The 20209-nt window shown below is 42.2% G+C and overlaps 4 protein-coding genes across 11 annotated transcripts; 1 reads left to right on the plus strand and 3 right to left on the minus strand.

Moving 5' to 3' along the window:
- Positions 1 to 320: 320 nt before the first annotated feature.
- Positions 321 to 3681, minus strand: LOC106743406 (cytochrome P450 9e2-like). 2 transcript variants are annotated; one of them, XM_014617209.1, is made up of 2 exons: positions 2117 to 3681; positions 321 to 1262 (listed from the first exon to the last, which is right to left on the minus strand). In XM_014617209.1, exons 1-2 carry the CDS (start codon positions 3652 to 3654, stop codon positions 1253 to 1255), a joined length of 1548 nt encoding a protein of 515 aa, XP_014472695.1. In that variant the 5' UTR covers positions 3655 to 3681; the 3' UTR covers positions 321 to 1252. The 2 variants fall into 2 exon arrangements, with proteins under 2 accessions (XP_014472695.1, XP_014472696.1); XM_014617210.1 differs by lacking the exon at positions 321 to 1262 and having other exon boundaries at positions 1979 to 3340; positions 3418 to 3522.
- Positions 3682 to 4753: 1072 nt separating this feature from the next.
- LOC106743405 lies at positions 4754 to 9648 on the minus strand. Of its 5 annotated transcripts, none has more exons than XM_014617208.1 (4): positions 9561 to 9648; positions 6416 to 6766; positions 5983 to 6194; positions 4754 to 5888 (listed from the first exon to the last, which is right to left on the minus strand). In XM_014617208.1, the coding sequence occupies exons 2-4, from the start codon at positions 6695 to 6697 to the stop codon at positions 4766 to 4768; spliced, it is 1617 nt and encodes a 538-aa protein (XP_014472694.1). In that variant the 5' UTR covers positions 6698 to 6766; positions 9561 to 9648; the 3' UTR covers positions 4754 to 4765. The 5 variants fall into 5 exon arrangements, with proteins under 5 accessions (XP_014472694.1, XP_014472692.1, XP_014472691.1 ...); XM_014617206.1 differs by having other exon boundaries at positions 9510 to 9579; XM_014617205.1 differs by lacking the exon at positions 9561 to 9648 and adding an exon at positions 7268 to 7358.
- Positions 9649 to 9882: 234 nt separating this feature from the next.
- LOC106743403 (calcium-transporting ATPase type 2C member 1) lies at positions 9883 to 17950 on the plus strand. Of its 3 annotated transcripts, XM_014617200.1 has the most exons (16): positions 11254 to 11453; positions 11922 to 12049; positions 12127 to 12327; positions 12499 to 12588; positions 12675 to 12772; positions 13188 to 13446; positions 13515 to 13851; positions 13989 to 14377; positions 14515 to 14671; positions 14742 to 14912; positions 15005 to 15320; positions 15409 to 15594; positions 15656 to 15803; positions 15895 to 15987; positions 16056 to 16197; positions 16278 to 16417. In XM_014617200.1, exons 2-16 carry the CDS (start codon positions 11972 to 11974, stop codon positions 16415 to 16417), a joined length of 2805 nt encoding a protein of 934 aa, XP_014472686.1. In that variant the 5' UTR covers positions 11254 to 11453; positions 11922 to 11971. The 3 variants fall into 3 exon arrangements, with proteins under 3 accessions (XP_014472684.1, XP_014472686.1, XP_014472687.1); XM_014617198.1 differs by lacking the exons at positions 11254 to 11453; positions 11922 to 12049 and adding an exon at positions 9883 to 9999 and having other exon boundaries at positions 16278 to 17950; XM_014617201.1 differs by lacking the exon at positions 11922 to 12049 and having other exon boundaries at positions 11255 to 11453.
- A 352-nt stretch (positions 17951 to 18302) lies between these two features.
- LOC106743414 lies at positions 18303 to 19587 on the minus strand. Its single transcript, XM_014617224.1, has 3 exons — positions 19512 to 19587; positions 19184 to 19296; positions 18303 to 18938 (listed from the first exon to the last, which is right to left on the minus strand). Exons 1-3 carry the CDS (start codon positions 19527 to 19529, stop codon positions 18821 to 18823), a joined length of 249 nt encoding a protein of 82 aa, XP_014472710.1. The 5' UTR covers positions 19530 to 19587; the 3' UTR covers positions 18303 to 18820.
- Positions 19588 to 20209: the final 622 nt, after the last annotated feature.

Genomic DNA, 20209 nt, shown 5'->3' on the forward strand with positions numbered 1-20209 from the left:
TCGATAATTCGAGAACTTGCTCTTACTTATCTCCAGTACATTCTAACGCTCTCTGAAAGCTAATTTTTCATTCTCAGCGATGCTCTTTCATTCTTTAATCATAAATTTCACACTGATGTGGTAAAACGTATTCGTAAATAATGATAAATAACGATTTTGAATACGTACTTGTACATACGCTTTGATACACTCACAAATATATATCTATCACTCAGACTTAACTTTATATTTCTTATGCCTATGAAAAGGGAATCTATGAGCATGAAAGAATATTAAACGCACGGCTAACTTTAACAAGAAACATTATTAAATTTTATTATAAACTTAATGTTAATATTACAGAGGTAATTCAATTTTATGTTAATTTGATTTGTGGATATACTACACGTGAAGAGAAATAACTTCGTAGAATTTTAAATTTTGCATAACAAGCACTTTGGTCACAATTTATACAGCTCTTTTACATCCATTATCTCTCATTAGATAATGTAAAATACTACTATATAATATAGTAAAATAATAATTATTCTTGATTTGTGTATCACTAAACGTACTTATAAAGCAAAGAATAAAACGAAAAAAAGGATAAATTGTTAAAGCAATATTTATGTTATGTAGCAAAATAGATGACACTAGTAACATCACTTGCGTACTTTTATTTTTATTTTGTTTTATTGTTATATTAATGTAATATAAGATTAATTAATAATTAATTAATACTTTTTTATTATTTATGATTGCATATCTTTGAAATATGATTTAAAAACTCAATGTACAATTTGAAGACCCGGTCTCCAATTCAAACAAAAATTCAATGTTTATTTTTGTAAAAATTATTTTTCTATATTATCGATAAAGTAGTGTTTGTTGCTAATAAATAAATTTTTTCAGTACTTTGTTGCAATTTCAGCCTTCCGGATTCCTCTGTTTGACGAGTCACTTCATTACCGGGATCGCGTCGGGAAGTAGGTTACGTCGGAGATGCGAGAATAAAGCGTAAGATGTCACCTCCACATCGACGGAACGCGGTAGAACGTGTTCTTACCATCCGTCGGTATGGGCTTGCTTCACTATTTGGGACCCTGTTACGTTATGGCCTTTGTCTCCAGGTAGTTCAGTGCAGACGTCTCGAACGGATGTTTCGCCAGATTCAAGGCATAGGCGCATAAACTCAATGCATACGTGTCGTTCAACTCTTCGATATTACGGACGATGTAGTCAACAGCTTTGTTTATTGTATTACGATACTTCTCTATGGAATCCTGTAATTAACACGTTTGACGTCTAAGAACTGCATATGAAGTAGCAATGTGCAATTATATTCAATTTTTACCCCATTCGCTTTGTTTTATATTCCCTTATTTGCGAACGAATGTTTTTTTAGTGCTTTTGATGACTCAGCTACGATAAACAATTATTCATCGCTTATCGACAACTTATATTTAAATCCTCACCGGCGCTACTCTCATATTTTTATTCCTTTTCTTAGATCTTTTGTCAAAGAACCGTTTTGTCAAAGAACCTCGGACAGTTGAAAGATAAAAGCGCCTGCTGTATCATGCTCCTAATCTCGTCTTATCTAAACTTTTAATAACGTGTGAAATTTCTTTTTGAACACTGCTATGTAAACAATTATTTGTTACATTGATGATGCAGCAATTTTCTGGTATAATCTGAGGATTGATATGATTAAAGAAAATCTCTTTTTCTTTATCGCACTCATTATTGTGTATCATATTATTTATACTTGGTATAGATTTTGTATTGCATGCACTGAAGGAAAAAATACTACATTCGAATAAATATTCGCTAATGATTATTGCAATCATTTCATCACTTTACTTGTTTAGGTAAATATTATTTAAATGTTAATATATAAATATTATTTAAATATTATTTAAATGTAGCACACTGATAAAAAAGTGTTAAATATTTACATAATATTTACGTAATTTAGGTAAAATAATTACTCCAAAACTCCTCAACAAATATATATTTACTTGAATGTGTAGTAAATTTTTCATTCAACATGCTAATTGTCTAGGTTTCCCGTATTTTTCCAGATTTGAAAGCACAAACTTTGACAGAGCAACGAAAATTCTTCTAAAGCTCGCACCTGCCCTTCGCGTTGTCAATTGTAACAGTGTGATGTGGGTTCTTCCTCGGCACCACATTCAGCCAGAAACCACCCTGGGCCTTCATAATAAACCCTTCTTTGGCCAACTTGAGCGGTCTCGGTGTCTTCTCGCAAGGTAGCAGGTCGCAACGTGCCAATAGATGAAAGAGTAACACTTTGATTTCCATCAGGGCGAATCGGCTACCTATGCACATCCTGGGGCCCAATCCGAACGGCAGATAAGCTCCGGTGTTCAGGGTTAACTTCTTCCGTTCACCCAGAAAGCGTTCAGGGTTGAATCTTTCCGGCTCCTTGAAATATCTGGGATCATGATGGAGTCCATAAATCGGTATCCACACTACTTCCCCTTTCTTCAGCTTGAAGGGCTTCATACCCGGTAACGACGGCGGTAACTCAAAATCTTTCATGCATACTCTGTCGGTTAGCGCGAAGACAGGATACATCCTGAGAACTTCGTTTATCACAGCATCCAGGTATTCCATGTTGTTGATCGCGTCATACGGCGCTTCGCCATTTGTGTCCTCCAGGACCTGATCGATCTCGCTTTGCAGTCTCAGCTGCACGTCCTTATTCACCGTGATCTCGTGCGCAGCGAAGCACATTGTCGTCGAAGTGCTCTCGAAGCCGCCGAAGAAGAATACGAATGCCTGACTGGTCATGTCCCCGATCGTCAGTTCTTTCCTACCTCGACTTTCCATCATCAGCTGCAACATGTCAGGCCGAACGATACCCTTCTCGTCTCTGGTTCTGATGGTGGTCTCCAGAAGGTCCTGAAAAAAGTTCGCTACCTTCTTTTTAACGAGCCTCAGTTTGAGTAACCGCCCCAACCATGGGAGGTTCCTGATTATGATGAACTTCAAGACGGCGACCCTGCCGATAGTAGTCGCCTCTTTGCCGTACAAATAGAAGAGGTTCTTTGGCTGCCGCATGGAGTCGACGCTGATGCCGAACGCGCAGATAGCGATCATGTCGTTGGTGTAGCGCGTAAACATGTCCTTCGTTTCTACCACCCTCTGCTTCGGCGGTGATCGTGCCACGAAATTGGCGAAATCAGCGGCGTAGTCCGACATTAACTTGAACATGCTCTTCATCTTGCTGGATGTAAAAGCCGGGCTCAGCATGGTCCGCACTTTCCGCCATCTGTCGCCGCAAAGGGACAGGAGGTTCTTGGAGAACAGCGGATCTTGTTTCTCGTCGATGAACCTGCGATGATCCATGAACGTATCGAAGTGTTTAAGCGTGATGGACTTGATGAGGTCGGTGTCGCGCAGTATTATTACCGGCGTCGTGAAATCATACGCGCCGGTGTACTTGGCGTCGGGATGCACGTCGTACATCTTCTTCACGAACTCGGCCAACGACTGCATACGCAGCATCAACGGTCCCTTGTTACCCAGCAACGGCAAAGGTCTCAGCTGCGGTATGCCGTGCTTCTTGAATAGGTTTTGAGCCTTGAAGATGAAATAATAGAAAGCCAAAATGCCGGCTATCACCGACAAGGCGATCACGTACACCATGTTGACGAAATTTCTTCTCACTGAACCGAACGCTGTCCCGATGCAATGTTCGGTCGTACTTGTGGAGCTCTGGATAAGAAGAGAATTAGAATCTCTCCGATGATTACGCGGCGAATATGCTTAATTGAACGTTTCGTCTACTGATTAATCGCGAAGAAATAATCGAGCAATGCGTCGAGATAGCAGCACGCACCGTTGGCAGTCAACGGCTGACTGCTGTCGCAAATGCGAAATCTTTCTCATATATATGACTCACCAAGTTATCTCTTGCTTACATAATATACAGCAACACTTGGAAACTTTGTAACGGAGATTACGTATCTTTGATGCTACTAGCAGGGGAATCTATTGCGTGAGTTAACTGAAACTGCGGTTACCTCTGTCTTATGCATTATCGTTATCTTGTATATTTGCTTTATCGTACCTTTTATTGGAGAATTGATTACAAATAAGCAAATATATATCAATTAGCGCGTACTATAAAAGTATTTCATTTTTTCGAAAGGCTGTTTGGAAATTATGAATTTTTCTGTGATTTTAGACGTCTTTATGCGATTTTTAGCAATTTTTTGAAGTGCCCGATTAATCCAGAAGCAATATTTGACACTATATTGTAGATATATACGGAGTGCGCTCGAGTGCACACATACAAAGTGTGCGATATACATCGGCAATGGAATATCGATCCAAATAATTACGCACATAGAAACACACACGCGCCGACGACAAGCAAGAAACTCTAACGATGCGTTAACATTTTTTTATTTGTCATATTGGCTATCGGTTCCGAATAAAAAACGATAAAAGAAGAGTTACTCGATCTCGGTGGGAGGTATACAGGAGATATACCGGGTGAACTATAGCACTACATTCCTCCCGACGACAAATCCTATCGCGAAACTAAAAGTTTCTATTTTTTTTTAACAATTATTACGTAGCAGAGTAACGTCGAGAGATACAGATGGCAGTGCATAAAGATCACAGTAAATGAATAAATCAACGAGAGGAAAACTTGATATTCACGACGCATGTTAGTGAAGAAAGTTAAAAGGAGCGCGAACTGCAAGTCGAGGCGAAATAGGAAAGATAAATGACTGGATGGAAATTCGCGTTATTGAAGCCCCTCGAAGATACTCAACAAATCCGTTTGCGTTTCGGTGTGACTGGTCTGCGTGTTCAACCAGGATCTGCAGCCCATGGGAATGTTACAGCCAGCCTCACATATCAGCGACTTGGTTTGCGTCTCAGTGGAAACAGTGGTGTCGTCATGGGACCAGGCGGTCTGCGTCTGTATGTTGGACATCAAGTCGGAAGACAGCATCTCGTTGCAAGTCTGCGTGCACGTGTTACTGTACAACAGTTGCTCCATGTTGTCGAGATTGTCTGTGGTTTGAGTCTCAATGTTGGAGCTCAGAGCGAAGGATCGTGACAAGGACTCGGAATAAAGGTAAGATGGCGAGAACGCCTGCTCGGTCTGGGTCTCTATACTGCTGAATCTATCGTCGAATGTCTTGGCAGAAGTCAACAGAGGATCCACCTGGGACGTTATGCCGGTATGAGCGAAGGAGTAGTTCTCGACGACCGACGATTCAACGTAGGGCAACGTCATCAACGCCACACTGCTCTTCGGTACGCACTGTATGAGAGGATTATGCTCGTAGAGCGTCTCGAATTCTGTTTGCGTCACATTGTCGTTGAACGCCTCGAACATGTCCTTTTCGGATGTGCGCATCGTCTGCGTGCTCGACGTATTCTTTTCCTCCCAGAAGTCCTGCAGGGCAACGTCGTGGCGAAGCGGCAGCGGGCTTGCCGGGAATAGATTAGCCGACGCGAAGTTATCGCCGAGATTGAGATCTTCCTTCAGTAACGCCTGCTGCTCGGACTGTCTCGATGACAGCAGCGTACGGTTGCCGCGCGCTGCGCGTTTGTCCCCGATCGGCTCCGTCGTTTGCGTCGATTCTGTCGATTTTCCGCTGCTCCTGTGAAAACCTCCATTGGTCTGCGTTTGCTTGGATATTCGACGTTTAGCGCTACAATGCGACTGATTATTGTTGGACGGGCTGAATATCCTTCGGCTTTTTCTGTAATCTTCCGTTTGCACGCCAATGTCCGATGTATTTTTCGCCGTAGTAACAATGTTTTTCCCAGATTTGTCCAGATTGGGCAGTATCGTGACGAGTTTGTTCGTCATTCCGGTAGGTAGGATAATTCGCATAGTCTTGGGATTCGTGCGTCTGCGGAAAGTCGATTATAAGTGCAGTATAAATTGTACAATTAATTTGCTTCCAACATGTATACACACACAATGAATACAATGAATAAACTTACCTTAAAGAACTCTTGTATTTCTCTGTTATAGCATGCAAGGATCGCTTTGCGTGCGTAAGCAATGCTTCGTACGTGGTGTAAGTCTTTAAACAGGAACACATGAATTCTGTGCCGCAGACTCTCATGTGCCCCTCCTTGGCAGCTTCAGTGGAGAAGCTCTTATTGCAGCGATTACATGCATGAGTCTTCTCTGCATGTACTTTCAAATAATGCTGGAGAAAAGGGATATTAGTCTGTTATCAATATGTCTCAAGTTTATGTCACAAATTATCTTAAATTTATGCCTATGAGGAAAGGATGAATACTGTGTGCTACAAAATATCCTACAGCTGTTACAACATCCAATATTTGCTTGAAAGAGAATGTAAGACGGTTTGTGAAAACAAACTCTTGTTAACTTGCCATTCTCATTGTCACTCTTCTGTATTATTACCTGTTTCAAGTATTTCATAGTGCTGAAGTATCGTTGAGAATTGACAGCGTAGACGCACGACTGCACCGGGCAATGGTAGCGTACGTTCTCCTTTGCGGTTTTATCCAGGTTTCTCCGCTGATGCACTTTGAGATCGTGCAACCGGTAGCGCGGCTTGTTCCGGAATACCAGGCCACACTGCTCGCACCTGACATTGTTGGTTATCACACTGAGTTCTTCCGGCGAAGGGCATACAGTTTTCTCGCACAACGGCGTGCTTTCTGCCGTCGGTCTCTTCGCCATTGGAGGTTATGAACGCACCGTTCAATTTCAACGTACACAGCGAAACGCTTATCACGCATTCGGTAGTTTCTAATGGGTATGTATAAAAAAAAAGATCATTTTACATTCTCTAGACATTACGTTCTCTAGACATTCTTTGGAATGTTTTCTGTTAAAGATTTACTCATATTTGCGGGCTAATTTCGAATGTAAGAGTAGCAAAAAAAATGCAGTACCAAAATGTCATGAATGAATGTTTAGTGTCATTTCTGTGTAATAATCATATCCAAATCATCGAGAAAATTACATTCGCACCGGTATTTCAAACGATTCGCATTTGTCATATATACTTTTAGAAATCACTATTTAACCATTCATTTTCGATGCAATTCCACAGCGCTTCTTTACAAACGCGATTCGAGGATAACTAAAAAAAAACAACGATTAACTCAATTACCGTGGTTAGTAAAAAACCAACGGTCATGTCTCGAGATCGATAATGAGAGCTCAACTCTCAGTATATTACACGTCGCATTCCTGAAGAATTATTTTCAAATAATTATTTATAAACGCGGATCAAATTCGCAATACCCGGTCAAACTGCACAATTCCGGATATCCGACAATTCGGAGTGACGTGAACTTATCGAATAATCCAAGTCAGTCCGTCAGTGCGGCGCTACTTGTCAGCAGAAACGTGCGCCTGCCTGACTGTGACTGGCTAGCTCGATCCGTCTCGTTCGGGTCGATCGACCTTCCCGTTCGTGGCGACGGGCGGCAGTTAGTAGGTTCGACGCGACCGACGGAAGTGGATCGCGTACGAGCGTCTAAGGAACACGAGATAGTGTGTGAAGTGCGTCTTGTTCGGCCTGCCTGACGGTAAGAGATATTTGTCGTCGGCACGTTTCAGCCTTTTCCCCAGCCATCGCGCGACAGGTATATACACTGTGCCTCGCGTTATTGATTTTTACCTGGAACGAGGGGGAGAGAGAGAGAATCGAAAGCACACACGCATATATACGCGACCGCCCGGCTCTCTTGTCCACCCGCATGTCGTCGGGGCTACGACATTCAGGCTTCTCTAATCATATTCTGCCGTCATTGACAACGTGATTTGAGCCGGTTCGAGTTTCTAGAAGCCCCCACGACGAGAATCGATGAAAAATACCATATCGCGCACGATACGAATGAAACCACGTCACTGACTGAAATCACTTCTGTATCACTGTATCACATCGCTTCTAGCGTGTTTCTTTGAAAATTTGTACAGGTTTGCCGCGTGATCGCGTCCATAGTCTAAAAATTTTTGCTGCTTTAAACTTACTTTAAAAAGTTAAAAGTTTTCGATCTAACTTTCGTTAGTGAAGTAATTCTCTTTCTTTCTTCCGAGGGAGGAAGAGTGCACGTCGTTGAATACGAACATTGCGTGACGAACGTGCAGGGATAATTGTATTGGAACAAACTAACCTGTGACGAAACGAATGTTTATCTTTGCTCTAAGCGGAAAGAATCGATAAGCAGTTTTATTGAAACGAACCGTTATTAATAATAACGCGTGTACATATCCTGTTAGGATATAAGCTTCATTGTAAATAACGTCACACGCAAAGATACGCTTGAGGACTGTGAAAAAAGAACCTACCTCCTCCTCATTGAAATTCCTTATCGAAAAATTCCAAAAGAGATAGTTAATTAACATTCCTTCGTGTTTACAAATACACGCGCACGATATGTTAAGGTACTCGCACACAACGAGTCCGGGTGTCGACACATGCGATGATAAAGCCTTGATAGAGCAATCAAATTGACATATTCATCCTGGCGATCGTCATCTCGAGGTCGTTGTCTTCTTTAAAGTATCATGAGAGAGAGAAACTTATTGCCAGCTTACAAAGCGCGCTTCTTTCCGCAGGTATTCAAACGGCACTGACATTTAGAGAACTTGTGAATCCTTCCGAATGGAAATTACGTGTTACTTCATTTTCTACCACATCCGCGCGCTGAAGCATAATCCTTATCTTTTGTTTCGTTCGAATCACCTTCTCGGCACTGTATTCGTCACATTTATCGAAGCGTTTTTTTTTTGTGTCGATGCGGAGATACGATTGTGTTCGCGCGCTTTTGGTGCAATCTCTATAAATAATTCGCGATGAGTTTGCCAAACCATTATCAGTTGCTTTATCGTTTTTGCTCCTTCGTGTCGCGTCGATATTCTACGAAAAGTTGCACGAGTCCACGCGACATGTATTGCTGATCGCGAAATTGCTTATAATCCGCACAACAAAAGCTTAATTCCACGCCCGAAATATCTCAGTCGCCTGTATATTGTGTTTGACGCATAAAATTGACTAAAGGGGCGGATTAGGCCGTTAGCCTCGCGTAATTACCAAGGCGGATCAATCGACCCGTGGCAAAGTAGGACACTAATCGGATTGTCAATCAATCCGCCAAGTCCGCGGGAAATTCACGAGAAATCCGGGTGGTCACTTTGTCGTTTCGCTTAGCTTTCGCGTGAGCAGAGAAGTCGCTTTGAATATGATGTTTAACGACAAAACAACGAGAGATCGATCGAAATGGAATATATTTCACAGGATATTTGTAAGTCTAGCTCTTCCATGTGAGATCTTTTATTAAAAGAAGAAGACCTCCGGAGACGTCGCGCAGGGGCCCCTAAGCGACACGTCAGAACGAGCACCGTTGACGTTAGCGTGTTCAGTCTCGGAGGGACTCCTTCCAAGGTGACCACATCGAAAATCGATCAGTAAAAACGCGCGCGCACTTCGTCGTGTATGTGTGTGGAATTTTTTTCTCAAATCAATCTCGCGTTGCCCTACCGTTAGAACTCGTTAGTCATCGGCCGGTATAGTTACGACATCGTCACATACACTGAAAACCACGTTTTTGTCGTTTAGCTCGTCGTGCACGCAAAGTGTGGCGGAGGTGAAGACGATGCGCTGCATCGTTCCCGTTTTCCCTGGCGAACCAACCGAACCGGACTAGAGAGGAAAGGAGAGAAGAGAGAGAGAGAGAGAGAGAGGAGGAGGAGGAGGTCGCGAATCGATAGCGCGCGCGATTTCGGCGACTCAGCTGGTGGTGCTTCCATCCCCCGTTTCTCCTCGCCGTAAGCATTTTCCTTCCTGAATAGCCGGGAAAAAGCCGGAGGAAGAGACGTGAAAAGAGAGACGTTGAGGGAAGTGGTTATTCGCGATGAGAGACACCGGCAACCAGGCCAAGTACGAGCAGCTTTTGGACGACGCCGGTCTCGAAATCCGCAACAACGACAAAGAGCACAACGACGACGACGAGAATGCGACACTAGAGGAGGTGAGCGGTGAATCGAAAAGAAGGAATTATTTCCGGATTGAAGATCCGTGTTTGAAAACAATCGGGATATCGCATTAAAAATGACCTGCAGAGAGAAAATCGTCTGAAATATATTTTTTTTTCAATACTACTCGCGCGCACAGAAAGCTACGTAAAGCTTTCTAATGAATCAAATATATGTAATTTCCGTTTTCTTAAAAATATAGATTCAAGAGTAGTAAGTTGTACCGCTTGTTCGTATCTACAACATCGAGCAAGTAGAATATCCAGTATAGTATAAAGCGGAGTGCAGATATGGTCGGGGGGTCAAAGTTCTTCGCCGAACGTGTGTCCGATTGTTTTGATATCGATCCGACGGTTCGTTAACACACGCGTACCGGGCGCGAGAAAATTCTCTGATGCAGCGTGCAGTGACACGTGTACTTGCTGAAAAGAGTCGTATTACTCTTCGAGATAATCGTTAGATATTAATCGATCGAAGATTCCGGGAGATATCAACCAGACTTGCAAGCTAAACCTCCAAACTTTGAGCGTAATTTATGTTGTAAACGCGTTATATTCATGTGTGCATTATCGGGATTTAACGCTGTAAAATATTATTTATACTTGTATTTCATCCAAAAATTCATATCCTTAACTTATTCTCAAGCGTTCTAAATCGTCTCGTCATAGAGAGGCGCTTAAAGACCTTATTTTAATCACGCAACGCAGCGTTAAATATAATAAGTCGACATCGGTCATAGAAATCGGTATTCAAATCGACCGATTGGAATGCAAAACCGTTCGAATAATTATCAACAAACAGACAGAAACCAGATTCTAGATCGCGACACACATTGCTTATGTAAGTGAAACTCGCGCGTTATGACGTGCAAGGACGTGTAATAAACGTATCTGACAGATCGCGAACGGCGGCTGCATAATGACGCGAAGTGTTACGATCACCTGTCGAATTACGATGCGTTTCGATCGACCTATTTCTCGAGAAACATGTAGCGCGAGTTGAGAACCGCTGAGTTCAGGGTTTTCTTCTCTCATTTAAAAGTCCTTCGGTTGCACTTTCTACTTTGTCTTCCTTCTGTATCGTTATGCGTTCTTTTTTCCTTTTTGAATTGCGAAATCTGAAAAGACGTGCCTCCACGCACGCGCGACAGCAATCGTGCTCCCGCTGATCGACTGATTTTGCGGGAAACGAATCAAACCGCGAGAGTCGTTTGTTTCTTCCTTTCTTTCTTCCTCGCGATAGATCTATTTTTGGCGCGCAATAAATCTCACTGCATTGTTCTCGCGCGCGCGAATGTGTACGCGGCTTAAAAATGGGACCGGCTGGCCATCTTTGACTCACCGCGCGGTTGACATGTCGATGTCAATACGACGGAATTCCGAGGGATAGTTTATCGATTGGCATGCCATGATTCGTCCTGTGGTGTCGTGTATCTGATCTTGTGTGACACGTACGGTTCTCGATCATTTTCTCCTCCATAACCCTACTTCTTCGACAGGATATAACGTCCCATTTGAGAATGATAAATCGGTCGCTTAAAGCCGCTTTTTCGCGAGTATTCAAGAACTCGCAATTTTCGTTTCGCCGTGCGTGTTATTCGAATTTCGTTCGAATCGTCGACCTCCCATTTTGCCGACGTTATCATGTTCCTCACGATCGTTTTGACAAACGAATTATCCGATATGTGACATTCCACAGTTGCGTCAGTAAGATAACGCTAATTTAACGTTATTGACAGCACGTCGCCAGAAAATATATCGCGATGCACGCAAAAACAATGGACTTTCGTTTCACTTTAATCGCAAAATTGTCCTTCTTACGCTCAATTTGTCTTTTGTTTCGAATTTATCATGTATATTTAGTTTTTCTCGCATGCTCATTATTTACATTATAATATACAAGTTTGTACATAAGCCAGGGTGCACGTGAAAGAAGAAAAATGGCAAATGTGAACAATGAAAAGCAATTATGAAAGTTACCAAACTCCCCCCAAGTGTTCTTTCTACACACGTGTGTTTCCGACCGATTAAAAATCTCACATCTAATGTATGACATTGCCTGCTGATAATAAAGAGTGAATAATTCGCAAGAATAGTGAAATGTATCACGCGATGTCATTTCAGGATAAAGAGCAAAGTTCCGAGATGTGGCTGACAACTGCGGAATCAGCTAGCCTTGGGGCTGAAGAAGTGGCAGCCAGATTACACGTTGATATTCGAACGGGACTTAGGTGGCAAGAGGCTGACCACAGGAGGCAGCTAGCTGGCTTCAATGAGTTTACCGTGAAGGAGGAAGATCCACCATGGAAGAAATATATCGAACAAGTATGTGTTTCGTTTACATTATTGTACTTGTTTAAGTACACTTGTACTTTAAGAGAAATACGAAGAAATCAATGAAGTAATAATAAGAGAAAAAAAGGTAGAAGGAAAATTATGCGATATACGACTCTGATAAGTTTGTACGTAGTCATCTTATAGTATGTGTTATTTTAGTTTAAGAATCCATTGATTCTTCTTCTACTTGCCTCTGCGTTTGTCAGTGTGTGCATGAAGCAATTTGACGACGCTGTCAGTATTACTGTGGTGAGTACACATTAAGTGTCCGCTGAGAAATTTTGACAGGCTTTACCTAACCATTGCTTATGTTTGTGATATATATTCCTTTGTAGGCTATCATAATAGTGGTGACAGTTGCATTTGTACAAGAATACCGATCGGAGAAATCTTTAGAGGAATTGAATAAATTGGTACCACCGATATGTCACTGGTAAATAGATTCTTGCTTTTTTATTAGGTGCTTTATTCATTAAAATTAGAGTGAGAGAACGATCGTATAATGAATCATTAGTCTTCATCTTTGGGACAGCATGTATCTGAATTTACGTATCCTTTAGAAGTATCGGCTGTAGATAGACTACTAACTCCTCTAAACGGAGCACTCCTTTCCCTTCTTAACGAAGAAAATTAAATATGTGCCATTGCAAACTGTGTGTGCGCGTAGATATGCCATAAAGATGAAATTTATTTCCACAAAATAAAATCCCCAAGAGTTTTCTGCACGATCGAGTCAAATTTTCATGAAATCCAATGAAAACGATCTCAAGTATTCGCAAAACACTCGGTAAATATTCCCAACATTGGCAATTTTACATTACTGTTTTATCTCAACATTTTGTTCGCAGCTTGAGAGAGGGCCGTCTAGAGACATTTCTCGCGCGTAATTTAGTTCCTGGTGATATTGTGTATTTAAATATTGGAGACAGAGTACCTGCCGATATCCGGATATTCGAGGCCATAGATTTAGCGATCGACGAGAGCAGTTTCACCGGGGAGACTGAGCCGGCGCAAAAGTCAACGGCTCCACTGCTGAAAACCAACGGGCTAACGTCCAAGAGGAACATCGCCTTCATGGGTACCCTGGTACGCTGCGGTAACGGCAAGGTATGTGTTCAAACCTAAATTCTTGGGAGTGTTCTACCATCAACTTATGTTACGATCGCGCGATACAGGGAATTGTAGTGAATACGGGAGAAAAGAGTGAATTTGGGGAAGTTTTCTCAATGATGCAGGCCGAGGAGGCGCCAAAGACTCCACTACAGCGAAGCATGGACATTTTAGGTACACAGCTGTCTTTCTATTCGTTCTGCATTATCGGTATCATCATGCTGCTGGGATGGATCCAAGGTAAGGCTATCCTTGAGATGTTTACCATTGGTGTAAGCTTGGCGGTAGCCGCCATACCGGAGGGCTTGCCTATCGTCGTAACCGTGACACTGGCACTGGGAGTCATGAGAATGGTCAAGAGAAAAGCCATTGTAAAGAAGTTACCAACCGTTGAGACTCTCGGTAAGTTTCATGAAATTATCTCCGGCAAAGAGATACGCATTCTACATTACGATATTCGAATTACTTTGTCAAACTTGAAGAAATGTGTTTTCCGATCTGTATCAAGGTGCAAACATGGTAAGAAAGTTTACTCGTAGGCTGCGTGAATGTAATATGTTCCGACAAAACCGGCACAATCACGAAGAACGAGATGACCGCCACGGTTCTCGTGACGTCAGAAGGTTACATCGCTGATGTTACCGGTGCAGGATACAATGGTCTGGGCGAAGTGCGAATACGGAAGTGCGACAACGCCGAGCTTGCACGCACCGCTATCAATAATATGTTGGAAGTGGGTTGCGTGTGCAATAACGCTATCATACAGAATGACACTCTGCTCGGACAACCGACGGAAGGCGCGCTGATAGCTGTGGCCATGAAATTTGGAATGTATGGCGTTGCCGATAAATATTTGCGATTGCAAGAATATCCATTTTCTTCGGAGCAAAAAATGATGGCTGTGAAATGCACACCAAAGTTTGGTGAGGTATGATTATTCGTCAAAATGCTACTTTTTTTTATCATACTATTTTCACCCGTGGTAAATTTCCAACGAAAGGGTTTAATCTCGAGGTGACGTTAGAAATGCTATTGTACTAATTTATATAATTCTACATTTCACAGAACAGGCAAGAAATCTACTTTGTGAAGGGCGCGCTGGAGAAGATTCTGCCGCAGTGCACGAAATATTACGAGAACGGTCAGGTGTATCCGCTAAGTCAGAAGAAAGATCAGGAATTCTTGACGGAAGCATACGATATCGGCCAGCAAGGATTGAGAGGTATCATCTTTTCGTAGGAATCTTAGATCGCGTCTCAAAGTCATGCGCGCAATCATTTGTGGCGTTACAGTAATCGGCTTGGCACGTGGCTCTTCGTTGCAAGATCTGATTTACGTCGGTCTAGTCGGCATCTGCGATCCACCGAGACCGCACGTACGCGAATCTATCAGTATTCTGATAAACAGCGGTGTCAAGGTGAAAATGGTGACGGGGGATGCAAAGGAAACCGCAGCTGCGATAGGTGCATATCTTCGAATTTCTATCAATTTTATCTTGGAAGGTATATATCACATGTTCCGAGATAAAAACGCGTTTTTTATGGTCATTTTTCAGCCAGCATGATCGGTCTGGACACGCTCCACAGTCGATTGTTGTCGGGAGACGAAATGGACATGATGTCCGAACACCAGCTGGAACAATGCATCAGTAACGTCAGCGTATTCTATCGCGTAACGCCAAAGCACAAACTTTGTATCGTGAAAGCCTTACAGAGGAACGGCAATATAGTAGGTATGACTGGTGACGGTGTAAACGACGGGGTTGCGTTGAAGAAGGCGGACATAGGCATCGCCATGGGAAAAAACGGCACTGACGTGTGCAAGGAAGCGGCCGACATGATTCTGGTCGACGACGATTTTGGTACAATCATGTGAGTGAACGATTCGTGTAATTCCCCGGTACATCTGATTGTGTATTTCGGCGTCGTTACTTTACATTCGATTTTCATCTCACTTCAGCGCGGCGATCGAGGAGGGAAAAGGAATCTTTCACAATATCCGTAACTTTGTGAGATTTCAATTGAGCACCAGCATCGCTGCGCTCTCTCTGATAGCTCTCGCGACATTGATGAGTATACCAAATCCGTTGAACGCGATGCAAATACTATGGATCAACATTATTATGGACGGTCCACCCGCTCAAAGGTTAGATGTCGCGCAATCTTTGTTTCATCGCTCCTCTATTCATTACTCACTTTTTGCGCAGCCTTGGAGTAGAGCCAGTCGATAAGGATGTGTTAAAACAAAAGCCACGAAATACAAAGGAGCCAATGATCACACGTCACCTTATAATTAACGTTTTATTGTCAGCTACCATCATTATTCTCGGCACCTTGTGGGTGTACAATAGAGAGGTAACTGTCTATTAGCAGTGTGTGTGCACGAAGGGTACGTTAAAGATTAACAAGTTCACTCGTCAACTCACACCTCGTCTCGCATTTTCAGATGGTTAACGGGAATACCGCGAGAGACACCACCATGACATTCACCTGCTTCGTATTCTTCGATATGTTCAATGCGCTTAGCTGTAGATCACAGGTGAGACGCGTTTTCGCTTTTCCAACAAGATGAAGAAAAAGGTTCTTCAACAATGGTATTCATTTCAGACAAAGTCTATATTCACGATCGGTTTGTGGAGTAACAAAATGTTCCTGGTAGCAGTAACGCTATCTGTCATCGGACAGATGCTCGTCATTTATTTCCCTCCGTTACAGAGAATATTCCAGACCGAAGCTCTTACGGCGAAAGGTAACGATACCGCGCGTGTAAAGGTTATCAGTGAAATACGACTTCTCTTTTTTTTTTTTTCAACGACCATTCGCTTTCAGATCTCTTATTTCTGGCAGCGTTGACGTCGAGCGTCTTCGTGATCAGCGAGTTCAAGAAATGTTTGGAGAGGCAGCTCCAGAAACGTCGCAATGTTAACAACGGCCAGTATTACAACAAATTCGAAATGGACTTTGTATGACAGTTACAGTCTGCCGAGAATAAGACGGCGGACAAAGATCATAACGAATAAGTATCGGGCATCGATACCGCCCCCTCGGCGCGGTCGTCCGTTCGTTCGCGTTCGTTAATCAACACACATTACTTCGCGCTAACATAATCGACTATGCTTGCACCATTCGTAACCTCACGTGTTACGCACCTATCACACGAGAGTAATAATAGCGACACTTCTACGTATTGATTCGCAGTGACTGCGGTTTTTCTCTCCTTTTTTTTCCCTTTTATTTTTGTTTAATCGTTCACAAATTGTCCGACTCTATTTTCCGGCGCATCGTACCAAGTTCCGATGTGGTAAGTTACATAGACTGTAGGTACTTAGGCTATATTTCACTGTTGTCCCCACATCGAACTCTATTCTAATTGAGATAAACACAAATCTATGATGATCGCTGAGGTCTGTAGACGTACTGTTCTCTTGCGTAGAAAAGTCGCGTAGATGGTTCGCACTTTGTGCGCACTTAATACAATTCCCGCCAAAGCTTTAGTCACATCAGCCGTTTATAGCTGATCTAACTAATTGCTTAGCCATTTTCCATCGTCATTCTTCCGCCAAATGTAACATGGCGCAGAAAAGACATTTACTGTATCACGCGCTGTCCAGCAAACGAGGGAGGTTTGAAACGCGTTGAAATGGGACAGCTGCATACGGCCGTGTATCCTTCACGTGTAGTTTATGAATAAGTTAATTGCCTCACGATACTCTCCCCGTTTAAGATTGTTAAAATTAAATTAACGTAGTCGATGCTAAAACAAGCCAACATTCGATGATGTATTGACGACTCGCGCGGTATTGCTCTCGCGTGGGGATGAGTGAATTAGTGAAACGGAGAAGAAGAATCCGGGGACGCGACAGCTGCGGGCGTTTCAATTAGAATAGAGTTTACTGTGTCACTATGATGAAATTACGAATCACCATACGAATCGTCATAGATGATAGCGGCGCTACTGCACATTCCACGCACGTTTGATAGATCGACGACTTTTAATGATATATTCTGTATCTATATGATGTAGTCGTAGACTGCAGTTCGAAGTAACGTTTGCACTGAGAACCATTCGTAATCATTCTTGTCTAATACTTTTTTCTAAAGATACCGCCACGGTTTGTACGTAAGATCTACTTAGGACAGAAAAAAAAATCTCGTCGATATCTCGCGTCATCTGCGTTTATCATTCACTGTCGGTCAATTCGTGCTAGAAGAAAGAGGAGCAAGAAAGAGAGAGAGAGAGAGAGAGAGAGAGAAGGAAGGGGGCGGGAGAGAGCGAATCATGCAGCATCTTAGCGCAAGTATATAAGAAGACGAACATAAACCGACGACTTACAAAGCGATTGCATTTAAGAAAGATACACACAGTTGTAATCGGCGGAAATAAACGCTCTTACAATGTTCCTTAATTGTACGTTTACAGAACGATGTGTACTTTCGACGGCAAGACATGCACGATGATGCTCATCTGATTAAATAAATTGGTTGTTTTGGATGACGCACAATTCGCGCTGTTAAATCGACATAAGTGTGTTACCATCGAAAGGATACTCGTGCGTTGTGTTATACAAGTATAGAGAGACCGTGGAAGAAAAATTGCACATTTCAACATCTCCCATCGCACGCAATTGCGTGCAATTGTATTATGAATATATAAGATATTTCAGGACCCATGGGACGAATTTTAGGAGTTTAAGTGGTAGATCTCACGGAGGAAACCAATTTTTCTTGAAGAATGACGCGTCTTTCCTTCGGAGAACGCTTATGAAGTAAGCAACATAGCGCGAGGTCACGTGCAATGTTCTCGCGCTATCAGTTGAAAGTCATAAAACTAATATTGTCAGACGATAATATTAGTTTTATGATTTTTTTTTATTATTTTTTTTTTTTTTAGAAATTCGATACTGCACGGATGTAATGAATGTATGGTAGGTACTTCGCGCATCTCCCGTATTAAGATGTGTATAAATAAAATTAAAAGAAAAACAAAGCAAAAAAGTCATAAAACTAATATTGTCAGACGTCACGCGCAATACTCTCGTGCGACCAATTACCTACCTCAAGTGATCCGGGGGCATCAGAAGACACGAACTTTTTAACAAAAATTGATCCTCATGGTTACCACCTCCTGAAATTTGCCCCGTGAAATATATTTGGCGGATTTGACAGGATTTAATCGACGATCAGAATTTGCGAAATTCTTTTATTGCTCGTTATAAATATCGATGGTTTTGTCGTTATAACCGATGGTTTGATTTTTTTTTTCAATTGACTCGCGAGGTTAACAGTTATTCGCTCTTGCGTTACTGCATGCTCACGACTATTTTATATTCGACTTCTAAACGGAAAACTTGAGAAGCGATTCGCTGCGTTTATCAATGAATTCCTTCGAGCGCACTATACGTTCTATATTGGTATAACTGTGGCCCACCATAACCATACAGCAACTTTCCCTTGCCGTTCTCATCATAATAAGGATAGCGATATTTCGGCCTGGAAAGATCAAGGCGATTAATGCGATAAAGCGATTACAACGGGCTACTGTTGGTTTATTCACTTTTTAACTTTTTCTCGAAGCTGCGCGTCGCGCAACCCAAGTTATTCGAGTATTTCGTGTTGCGTGGCATAAATATTTGATGATTCTAGCGAGTCTCGCGATACCAAATTACTTCTGTTCGTTAATATTTGTTATGTTTATATATATCCAAATATTAATCAGAGACGCTTGCCTCACTCACCTTTCGAAATACTGGAAATTCGGTGCTTTAGGTTTCGGGAGTGTAGCTGCACTTCCGTCGATCAGAGAGATAAAAAGGATGATGAACGTCGTTAACGTGATCACAGTCAAGCACTGTAAGTAAACGTTTCGACGACCACAAAGTTAAGAAGGAAGTTTCTTTCGACGTACACACATCAGCTAAGAGACCGCGCAACGTTCGAAATTAGAACACTACGAAAGTCAGGAAAAGCTATCGACTTTTCGTCAAAGGCGTCGATTCAATTCAGGAAAAAATGTAAGAATCTGTTCTAGCTTTGCAATTTCTAATCTCGTTACGCTTTACTTACGAAAGCAGAACTCGCCATGGCAGATAATCGAAAGCACTCGATTAATCGCGATAAAGCTCTGGATTTATATAGTGCCGCGTCCCTTCGGAAGAATCGGAATAATTTTGATTTCGATACGCTGCGAGTTGACAACTTGGCGCGATTGCTAAACCTGACGTGCTAGACTCGTGTCTCATTCTGACCTTATTCCCCCCCTACCAGCTCGTTCTTCCTCGGACGTCGTCAAGTGAAAGTCCTTAACTTCTTTGCTCAACTTTTTCTCGACATGTTGCGCGGACCGATGGGCCTTATTTCTCAATTTGGTGAAAACGCTCGCCGAGATTTGGTCACGTTGCGTTAAAGAGCCAAAGAAAAGGAAAAATAAACAAAGTGATATTTCTCATAGTTTTTTTTAGTGCACGCACCGTAGTTAGTGGTTATAATCAAGTTATAATCAACGAAATGCATACAAGTTCGTTTATTTCTTTCTTGTTGCAAATATTTCAAATACATTCGGTAGAAACGAGAGGAACTGCCGAAGTCTTGTAGTATTAATCGAATTTAACATATATATAACAATCACAGAGAGAAAGAGAGAGAGAGAGAGAAAGTCGAAAGTAACATTTTGCTTTGAGATATATTTGACTTATTTATTCTACGCGACACACACAGATTCGCGGTCTGCGACAATCATACGTCACATTGAAGAAATTGTTAAT

This window comes from Dinoponera quadriceps, unplaced genomic scaffold (genome assembly GCF_001313825.1).
Source record: "Dinoponera quadriceps isolate SergipeBrazil2010 unplaced genomic scaffold, ASM131382v1 scaffold1069, whole genome shotgun sequence".
NCBI classification, from domain to species: Eukaryota; Metazoa; Arthropoda; class Insecta; order Hymenoptera; family Formicidae; genus Dinoponera; species Dinoponera quadriceps.

What these genes read in the sequence shown, in the direction of transcription:
- LOC106743406 (XM_014617209.1), bottom strand. Translation starts at nt 3,654, where the DNA reads ATGGTGTACGTGATCGCCTTGTCGGTGATAGCCGGCATTTTGGCTTTC.
- LOC106743405 (XM_014617208.1), bottom strand. Translation starts at nt 6,697, where the DNA reads ATGGCGAAGAGACCGACGGCAGAAAGCACGCCGTTGTGCGAGAAAACT. An exon ending in CTATGAAATACTTGAAACAG is followed by an intron (nt 6,195 to 6,415) that starts GTAATAATACAG and finishes CCTTTTCTCCAG; the next exon opens with CATTATTTGAAAGTACATGC. An exon ending in AAATACAAGAGTTCTTTAAG is followed by an intron (nt 5,889 to 5,982) that starts GTAAGTTTATTC and finishes GACTTTCCGCAG; the next exon opens with ACGCACGAATCCCAAGACTA.
- LOC106743403 (XM_014617198.1), top strand. Translation starts at nt 9,883, where the DNA reads ATGAGAGACACCGGCAACCAGGCCAAGTACGAGCAGCTTTTGGACGAC. An exon ending in ACCAACCGTTGAGACTCTCG is followed by an intron (nt 13,852 to 13,988) that starts GTAAGTTTCATG and finishes GTTTACTCGTAG; the next exon opens with GCTGCGTGAATGTAATATGT. An exon ending in GGAAACCGCAGCTGCGATAG is followed by an intron (nt 14,913 to 15,004) that starts GTGCATATCTTC and finishes GTCATTTTTCAG; the next exon opens with CCAGCATGATCGGTCTGGAC.
- LOC106743414 (XM_014617224.1), bottom strand. An exon ending in AATTTCCAGTATTTCGAAAG is followed by an intron (nt 18,939 to 19,183) that starts GTGAGTGAGGCA and finishes TGATCTTTCCAG; the next exon opens with GCCGAAATATCGCTATCCTT.